Raw genomic sequence first — 10,064 nt, 5'->3', positions numbered from 1 at the left:
TACTTTCGTGCATAAAATTACTTTTTTTAAAATGATTTATAAAGTAATTTCAAATTAGTATTTGAAAATTTATTATTATTAATGTTTAGGTTTAAATGCTACTTCAGTACTTTTTATTTATTGTTCATTTTTTATTTTTTCATATTATATTAAATTTCATTTTAAGCTTTTGATTCAAGTGGTAATTTAAGGGTCGGGCTCTTTGCATCTTCAAAATATTTATTTTGATCAAATTGGGGAGGAGGCTGCAAATACCTATCATTAAATAAAATTTAAAAGTTTATTATATTTTTTAAATATTTTGATTCATCTTGATTTTAAGAATAGAAACACAACCACTACACTACAACTATATTTTGTTAAAAATAAAGTATTAGGTAGTATATATTGTAATTTGAAATTTCAAAATCGATATCCAAATACAAAAACTGACAAGGTAAGCTCTTATAAATCCGCCATTGGTTATTAAGGAGATTCTAAGAATATATCCACTTGTTGGTCCACATGAAATTTTTGAAGATTGCATTGTTGAAGACATTTTCATTCCAAAAAAATCACGTGTAGTGAATGCATGGATAATCGGTCGAAATCTAAGTGTTTGAATTCATCCACAAAAGTTTTATCCATACACAGATTCATGGATAGCCAGAAATTTTCAATTAATTCCAAGCTTGACACGTTAATAGATGAACTAGATATGATTGAAGAATTAAGATTGACTTGTTTAAGAGCTCAATATCTTATCTTATAGTAATTTCTATTTAATAACTTTTTATTTGAATTTAATTATCTGTTTTCCCTTGAGTTAGTCATTTCAATAAGAAAAAAAAAATACTGAAAAAAAAAAGATAACATGTAGATGGTTCCTTGATTAATAATATGTAAAAGAATTTAATTGCACTCCTAGATTAATAAAATGTAAAGCATATTTCTTTTACGTATGCAAATAGATGGATCCAAGCTTGGAACGATCCAAAATGGTTTTTTTCCCAGTATTTTTATTGAAATGACTATGATTCTTTTACATGTTATTAAACTCAATTTGACAGGGAAGGATAATTAAATTCTGTGAAGTCGATAAATAGGAACGAGAACAAAATATTGAGCTTTAAGACAAGTCAAACCAAATTCTTTGATCATATCCAATTCATCTATTGACATACCATTAGTGAATTGGTAGTTTAATAGGAAGCTTCCCATCAAAGCAACGTAGAAGTTGAACCAGCTCCATTTTTGTGGAGAATCCAAGCACTTGGATCTCGTCTGGGTGATTTTCTTGGAATGAAAAAATCATCTAATAATGCAATCTTCAAGAGATTCATGGGGAACTAACAATGAAGCTGGTGGATACAGCCTAAGAATCTCCTTAATAACCATTTAAAAAATATTCCAAGTGAACTAAATCTGATTCTTCCACCATTCTATCCAATCCCACCACATTTTCAAGTTCATCTTCCACTATATCCATTACTTGTGGATGTCTTATGAGTTCAGGTAGTGCCCACCCAATTACTGTACTGATGTGTCCATTGCAGCACCAAGCATATCCTGTCTCAAACAAAAACAAAGTCAGTATATATATATAATGGATTATTATTATTGATATTGTTTTTCACTAGAAGGAATCAGAGAGAGGATTCGAATTCTCACCATTATTATTGCTTTGACGTTGGATCGATCAATTCGATACTCATAAGTAAGACATTCAGAGTTCATTAGATTCAACATGACATCTAGAAATCCTGCCTTTTTTTCACCCATGGGCTTGAGATGTTCATCAATAATCCTCTCAAAGAACCCATCAAACACTCTGCTAACATTTATCATATCCTACGATTCAACCCTTGAAGATCAAATCTTGCAATGAAAGGAATAAAATCTCCCAAATTAGGAGCAGTAATTAATTGCATCAGCTCTTGCATCATAGCCTCGACCCTCTATCATCCGACTCTTCATCTCCAAAAAACTTCCTCCCAAAAACAATCAAACAAGTCATATCTGTGCTGAGTGACGCAGCTTTTGAACTAATATTAATAGAAACACCATCACTTGCAGCCTCTTTGAGATACTCAATCAACAATCCAACCTCTTCCTTTCTCGAGGATTTGAAAGAATTGATCTTGTGATTACTAAGCAATTCAAGGGTACACATTTTACGTACATTCCTCCAATAAGATCCATAGTGAGCAAAAACCAAATTCTTTTGGCCATAAGACAAGAATTTAGGGACCATAGTGAGGGGCCTACTTGCAAAAATAAGATCATGGGTTTTGACAAAAAGCTCAGCAGCTGGCGGGGAAGAGACAATAATTGTGTTTACAAGTCCCAATTTGATGTGCATAGAATGGGACCATATTTTTGAGACAAGCGATGAAGATGATATCTATATGTGGAAACTGTTTGAGCAAATTGAGACTGCCAAAAATGGGAAACCCTTTTGGGCCAGGAGGTAATTTCTTCCCCTTACTCTTCTTCTTGAATAGCCATGTTTCGAAGAGGTAATTCGAAAGAAGAAGAAGTAATAACGCAAATATTGTAGCCCAAATCCAAGCCATGGTATGCAACAAGTGTTGAAAAGTTACGTATTATTATAAGTTTTGAAAAAAGAAGAGTTTGTTTGAGGTCAAACATTATTTGGTTTGTAGGAACTTGGAAAACACTGCCACACACGTCTTTTTCTGTTTTTCCTCGTCGTCGAGGGCAATCCAACCGAAAGTTCTTAAATTTTGATTAACAATGACACCCTCTCCTTTTACTCATAACCTCCAAATTTTGGTTAAATTGTTAACGAAAATATATTGATGGTTCCATTAATTACAATCCACATTTCTTGATAAAATATTATGGAAATTTTATAGAAGAAACAAATATTAACATTTGTTAAATCAATTTTCTTGCCCTTTTCAAATCAGATAAAGTAAAGGTTGGTTATTTATATTAACAAAAACATTGATTATATTTACCTTTCATGTTAGTGTTGGAAACATGAAAATTAAGTATCAGTATAAATATCAAACGTGATAATGAAATTTTAATATCATTCACATTCACTAATATATATGTAAGATGTTATTGTAAATTCCATGAACATTTTTTAGGATGTATTAGATTTATATTTTTCAAAAATCATGAAAATTTCGAGAAGATTAGATGATAGTTAGCAACTAGCATAAGGAAGAAAATTATTTATTGAAAATGTTACAATGTGGCTTAATGTTTAATGTTTAGTCTTAATGTTTAATGTTTAGATCATTTTAAAAATTCTCACATTTAAAAAAATATTATAATATTTAATTACTTTTATTTTGTTAACGTATCGACAAGTGGATCCGTGGCGCAATGGTAGCGCGTCTGACTCCAGATCAGAAGGTTGCGCGTTCGATTCACGTCGGGTTAAATTCCCTCTTTTTTTTTTCCCCTTTTTTTCGCCAACTCTCTTAAACTTCGGCGAATTTACAAAATCCACCTTTTGCTTCATCGGATTTTGCCTATCCTCACCCCGTCGAACTCCAAGGTACTTCAAATTCTCCAATGCCTCTTTCACTTTCTCCGCAATTTTCTCCCATATTCACAACATCTTATTCTTCTTCCCGAACTTCCCAACTCTCTCGGCTATGGCTTCCAGTCCCTTCATCTCTAAAGAAGACCTTTTCGACTCGAGTGGTCTGTGTTTCAACTCGACCCAGTAGGAAATCTGGGGTTAAAACCGACAGATCCGAGGCTGAAGAACTGGTTCGAGGTATAATCAAAAAGTTCAGCGACAAAGAACCATTGCTCAAGACACTGGACAAATACGTCCGTGTTATGAGAACTGAGCACTGTTTTCTTCTATTTGAGGAATTGGGGAAAAGAGATAAATGGCTTCAATGCCTCGAGGTTCGCTTCTCTTTTCTTGAACTTTGAATTTGAGCCTATGGGTATTGACTTTTGGAACTTGGATCGATGGGTAGTGATGAAAATGCTCAAAGACAGTTGATTGAATTTGAAATCGAGGATATGAATTTTCAATTTGTGAACGTTACACGGAATTAATTGAATTTTTTCACTGTAGTTCAAGCTCTATTTAGGCATAGATGAAGAAGGGAGAGTCTACACTTTTCTGCTATTATGTTTTATTGATGTGTTTTCATCTCCAGGTTTTCAGATGGATGCAGAAACAACGTTGGTATATTGCTGACAATGGGGTTTATTCTAAACTAATATCTATCATGGGAAAGAAGGGCCAAATTCGGATGGCTATGTGGTTGTTTTCTGAGATGCGAAATAGTGGGTGTCGACCTGATACTTCTGTGTACAATGCACTTATCACAGCACACCTTCATTCTAAGGACAAAGCTAAGGCTTTAGTTAAAGTCCTTTGGTACTTTGAAAAGATGAAAGGAATGGAACGATGTAAGCCAAACATTGTTACTTACAACATTCTTACCAGAGCTTTTGCTCAAGCTGCAAAAGTGGATCAAGTTAATACATTGTTTAAAGATCTTGATGAGAGTGTTGTTTCAGCCGATATATATACGTATAATGGAGTGATGGATGCATATGGGAAAAATGGGAACATTAAAGAGATGGAATTGATGCTTGCTCGCATGAAAAGCAATCAAATTAAACCAGATATCATATCCTTTAACTTGTTGATCGATTCATATGGGAAGAAACAGTTATTTGACAAGATGGAACAGGTGTTTAAGAGTTTATTACGATCGAAGGAGAGGCCAACGCTGCCTACTTTCAATTCAATGATCACAAACTACGGGAAGGCACGGCTTAGAGACAAAGCTGAAGAGGTTTTTAGGAAGATGAAGGATATGGGATATGACCCAAGCTATGTTACTTGTGAAAGCCTGATCATGATGTATGGTCATTGTGACTGTGTTTCTAAGGCTAGAGAAATCTTTGATGGAATGGTTAATTCTGGGAAGGAGGTGAGAGTCTCAACCCTCAATGCCATGCTTGATGTTTACTGCATCAATGGTTTGCCCTTCGAAGCCGATATGCTTTTTGAGAGTGCAGGTAATATGAAGGTATTTCCAGATTCAACAACATACAAGCTTCTTTATAAAGCTTACACCAAAGCTGATATGAAGGAACTTCTGGAGAAGCTCTTGAAGAACATGGACAAAGCTGGCATCATTCCAAATAAGAGATTCTTCCTCGATGCTTTGGGAACCATTGGATCGTCACGAGAAAAACCTGAACCTGCAAGAACTAAAACAGGTTCAAGAAACTCAGAAAGTAGTGTGGAAAAACAGTCTTCTTCAAGAACTAGATCAGGTCCAAGAAACTTAGAAAGTAATGTGCAAAAACCAATATCTTCAAGAACTAGAACAGGCTCAAGAAACTTAGAAAGTGGTGTGGAAAACCATGCTCCAGAGTTAGGCTTAGCTTAAAATTTTATTTTTTTTGTAGTCAATCTACATTCTTTAGAAGCTTCTTGACTTCTCCTATTGGAATTTGGAGAATGGTACGGCAGTTCTACAAAAATTAGAGGAATGTTAGAGTTTTGAAAAGAAGCCAAAATTTTGTATATATGCTCATTTATTTTCCCATGAGATTTTATGACTTGATGAGGTTCGACTCCTCACAAAATTGGGATGTACAGACAAACTAAGTTTGCGTTGTATTTGTGGATTATATAAATTGATTCAATTATCATCGGAGAGCCTAAGCAACCGTCTGAACCATTTTCCTGCCTCGTTAGCGATCTGAAACTATGTGTTGGTGATCACAAAAAACATGTGGGAAATGAAGACGAGCAACAATCCAAATTTTCTACATAAAATTCTTCAAATTTTTGAATCGAATAATGATGATGTAACCTGTGATTCACCTTTAATCCAATACAACTTTCGCAACAAATAACAATGCACAAGAATCTAGTTGACCAATTGCATGTTTGTACATGCTCGTTCCTTGTAGTTAAAAACACAATAGTTTATAGTTATACACATAAGAGTAACTTTTAACGAGTAATCAAAAGGTTAGATACAAGACAAGAAGGTTGAAAGTACATCAGGTATGAGTAAAACAATGGTCGAGATGATTGTTGGAGTATCACTTCTATTGACAAGCAGTCAGGTTGCCTTGAATCAGCAAATCAACCCTCTTCCGATTCTGCACAATATCAATTGACCCATTAGAAAAACGTAGAAGCACGATTTATATATACCCACCAAAATACTCCATGTCTAGAAATGAAAATGACCTAAATGAGCATACCATGGATTGCTTCCATGTTGTCTTCCTTGTAAACACCCAAAGGGGATCCATGGATGGACACAAGCATCTCGCCTGGTTTTGGCAGTCTTCGGGTTTTCGGAGTCATCCCAATGGACAATCGTTGGTTAATCACCTATAGAACGACAGCTAGTTAGCTTATAGTTATAGTATAATAGACTAAATAGAGGCAAAAATGCCAAAAACAGCCTTAAGCAAGTTTTGTTAGGATAGTTCCTCAAACAAGCCTGAAATGTTCTTAAAATATAATCTTTACATGTATTTTTTAGTAATAACCATGCCGATCTTTGTACTTAGAATTCATCTTTGCAGCTTCCTTCATGGGTTCAAGATTTTCCCTGTCTTAACAAATAAATGATTTGTATCTATAAATTAATTACTAGAAATGAAGCCAGCACTTCCCTCATTCCCTCTACAATCTAATAACCCCGCCTCCCAATAATTTGTTGCAACTTAGCTCGGAACTTAATTTTTATCCTCTATTGGGAGTAGAAATATTCAAATCCAAAATGAACCATTAAAAGAGAGAAGAAAAAACAAAACTATGTATAGTCCATTGTTCCACAAACTAGTGTTTTCCAAGTTTCAAATAGCATTCTATTAATACTAGGTGCAAAGTTCATTTCCAATTTACTAATGAGTATATGGAGGTCATGTCTTCTTTAAGTCGCTTTTTAGCCTCAATTATCCTCACAGAAAAAACCATCATAATGTGACCCTACTTTAATTTTCAAAAAACTCGCAGGATATCAAATATTTGGTAGTGGGATAACTTATTCCCTACATTTAGACTTCATTAACCACTAAGTTTAACTGATGGTGGGTAACAAGATCCCAACTTATAACCAAGAAGTCACAACTCAAACTTATTGACAGATTGAGGCAATAAATCCCAACTAATAGACATGAATTAGCTTAGACACCGTTACATATTTAAAACAAAACACCGTTAATTATTGAAAATAAAACATTAATAATTGATGGCAGACACCTATCTATCATACAGTAATTCCATTCCTTAGACCCCGACAATCAATGTGCCTAGATAATTTAAGTGAAAACGCCGCCAAATAGTGAAAAAATGGCAATAACAGACAGCTATAGGATATTAACATGAAAAGGCTAATGCAATAAGCGATATGCAAAAACCATAAAGATACGAACCCCAGGAGTTTGGAGTATGTCTGGCATGCCGAGCACCATATTATCCGAGGGCTCCTCCAAATCCTAAAATCAAGAATCGTTAATAAATCAATAAGTCAATAAGTCAATACCAAATTGTTCACGGTTTTATTTCTAGTAGCGTTCTTCCACAAATCAGCAACATGAAACAAAAAGATATAGACAAACTAAATCATATGTTGTGAGCTCGCACCATATAACTGGTTCTACTATTATACGATTTCAGATATCATATGCAAAAATTACTTACGAAGTTCGGAATTTGCAGGTTCTCGACAATGAAAGGATTCGTTTTCACTGCCACCAGTAGACAAAAGAAGGTGAGTTGCAACAAAGAAGCATCATATAAGGGGGCGTTTACCAATTGATTTTGCGATCCAAAATCCAAAATCTACAGATACCTGATTTACTGGAAAATTCGAATCCATTGAAAGATCGCATTCCGGCAGAGCAGTTAGGATAAGCTATCGACAGGCGGTGAAGGAGAGACGCATGTATATCTATTCCATCAGCTGGATTGGTGCGTAACTCATCCTCTGTATCCTTCCATTGTACTTCAATTTCTCCTTGTTCGCCTGTTCTCGAAATAGACAACCTAGGAAGTTTTTCTTCGAAGAATTGCAATAAAGGAGTTTGTAATTGCTCCTTGTTGAAATACGAACGAAGCAACCGCAATTCAGTAATCAAACGCCCGATCTCCACATCCCGAATGGCACGGATTGCAGCAGCATGCCGTTCAACTAAACACAAGTAAAGGGGAAAACAGCGGAACAATTATGTTAACGGGAAGAGAAACAAAACAGTTTTCTTTCAATTAAATTCCGGGTTCTGGAAAAAGGATCAAATCACTACGAATTTCAACATACCATCCTCGTCATTCGCTGTTTCATCCTTTGCTTCTAGTACGGGTGAAGGGTTGGACTTCTTAACTGTTTTCTTCGCCTTTCGCCTTGCCATTCTCAGCTACCAATCTTTCTTGACTTTACTGAACTACTCAGGTTGCAGCATTCTGAGATGAATCCGTATTTCGTCACTGGATTTTCAACTGTATAAAAGACTTTCAAACCCTAATGTAGTGCGCAGTGAAATTAATTGAAGCTCGCAGTGGGATTCCAAAGCATGAAGAAATGTAGGCGCGGGAGATGGAAATAAATGGATTAATCTACGCCGGTGACTGCCGCGAAATCTGTCTCTTCCTCTTTTTCAGCTCTGCCGGAGAACCGACGTTGAGACGTGGGCAAGAAGATTGGGCGGGAGAAGATGGTCGTTTGAAATTGAATAATAGTGCTGTTGACGGGATGCGAACAACGCGGGTCGGATATTACATATTGGCCTATAATGGGCCTCCGGCCCAGAAAGTGATGAAATTCAGCCCAACTTCTTTATTCAACACTTGATAATGCTGTCTCGCTGACTGCGACCGTGAACCGCTTTTGTGGAGCACAGATACTCTCCCGAATGTAGGAATAGTCTTGAACAATCAAATGGATGATTTTTCTGTCCCTAAGAATGTTTCTGCTAATAAACTCCTAGCAACAGCCAATTTCATTAGGCAGGAAAAGGCCATTATCATCCATGTCTCCTACTATCTCCTAACGATGTTCTTTTTCATTCTAATTTCTTAACTTGAATTTCAAAGTGTTACTACCTTTATAGGTGTCTTATAATTGAAGATTTCTTTGAAATTAATTTCATCTACAGGATGGTCAACTAAAAGCTGCAATTTGTGCAAGTGGAGGCTTCATCATTGCTGGAGTAGCAGAGGTTTTGTTGAATCATTTTGTGATGACTCCTTACGTTTATCGTCCGGTTCGTGCACTCCTCCGATCCGTCTTGTAATACTTCTATATCGATTCATCCGATCTAAACATTCTTGCACTACTAGATGTTAGTCATTTGGGAACTAATACATTTTTTTGTTGAATTGAAGCAAACAAGCAGCTGATTCCAAACAGTTTGAACTATGGGGAATTGGACCAATGTGTTTGGTGATTATTTTGAAGTGCCTGCTAAAACAAGGGCAGCCCTTGATAAGAAGGGTCAGGTCTTAGAAGGGATCAGAGGAGGGACAGTTCGTCGGTTCATTGTTGAAAGTTTTAGGTCAGTGAGACAAGGTGGTGACGTGGGAAACTTGTGGCAGTAAGTGATCCCAGGAAGGGTGGGGCTCCGGCTGGCTTTGAGATTGTGAATTCTCGGATCTCTTCAACAGCTTCCATTGTTAAAAGACATGTTAGCGGAATGAATAATGTTTTAATTCAGTATGGAAAGAAATAAAACGATAGTGTTTAGAAGGGGAGAGAAGGTTCATTTTGAGATTGTAAAGTAGGATTGTAGATCTTTTTTGGACAGAGGGGATACTCATTTTGGCATAGGATTAACCAAAGTAAAGTTAGGCAGCAAATAGTTCAGTATATTGAGTTGGGATGGTTGCAAATGAATGTCTCTTCATATTTTCGTAATTAAGTAAGATAGGAGTATTTGAACGATCACAAGTAGTCTATTAATCTGTTTTTTTTTTCTAATTGCATGTCAGAACGACTTTTTCATAACAATTGTTATTCAAAACTTTCAAAGTGTTTCCAAAAAGGATGGTTGATTGTATCTTGTAGAGGAGGTTTGCTGAGTTACTCATGAAATTCAACCATAAA

The 10,064-nt window shown here is 35.7% G+C and overlaps 2 protein-coding genes and 1 pseudogene across 2 annotated transcripts; 1 reads left to right on the top strand and 2 right to left on the bottom strand.

Moving 5' to 3' along the window:
- Nucleotides 1-962: 962 nt before the first annotated feature.
- Nucleotides 963-2,555, bottom strand: LOC103485346 (cytochrome P450 71AU50-like; annotated as a pseudogene).
- An 869-nt stretch (nucleotides 2,556-3,424) lies between these two features.
- Nucleotides 3,425-5,665, top strand: LOC103485009 (pentatricopeptide repeat-containing protein PPR5 homolog, chloroplastic). Its single transcript, XM_008442445.3, has 2 exons — nucleotides 3,425-3,876; nucleotides 4,137-5,665. The coding sequence occupies exons 1-2, from the start codon at nucleotides 3,532-3,534 to the stop codon at nucleotides 5,385-5,387; spliced, it is 1,596 nt and encodes a 531-aa protein (XP_008440667.2). The 5' UTR covers nucleotides 3,425-3,531; the 3' UTR covers nucleotides 5,388-5,665.
- Nucleotides 5,666-5,743: 78 nt separating this feature from the next.
- LOC103485008 (uncharacterized) lies at nucleotides 5,744-8,681 on the bottom strand. Its single transcript, XM_008442443.3, has 6 exons — nucleotides 8,283-8,681; nucleotides 7,818-8,156; nucleotides 7,667-7,713; nucleotides 7,399-7,461; nucleotides 6,217-6,349; nucleotides 5,744-6,111 (listed from the first exon to the last, which is right to left on the bottom strand). The coding sequence occupies exons 1-6, from the start codon at nucleotides 8,371-8,373 to the stop codon at nucleotides 6,095-6,097; spliced, it is 690 nt and encodes a 229-aa protein (XP_008440665.1). The 5' UTR covers nucleotides 8,374-8,681; the 3' UTR covers nucleotides 5,744-6,094.
- Nucleotides 8,682-10,064: the final 1,383 nt, after the last annotated feature.

Source organism: Cucumis melo, chromosome 8 (genome assembly GCF_025177605.1).
Source record: "Cucumis melo cultivar AY chromosome 8, USDA_Cmelo_AY_1.0, whole genome shotgun sequence".
NCBI classification, from domain to species: domain Eukaryota; kingdom Viridiplantae; phylum Streptophyta; class Magnoliopsida; order Cucurbitales; family Cucurbitaceae; genus Cucumis; species Cucumis melo.
The sequence above is the reverse complement of the archived record's forward strand: the minus strand, read 5'-3'. Positions and strand labels throughout refer to the sequence as shown.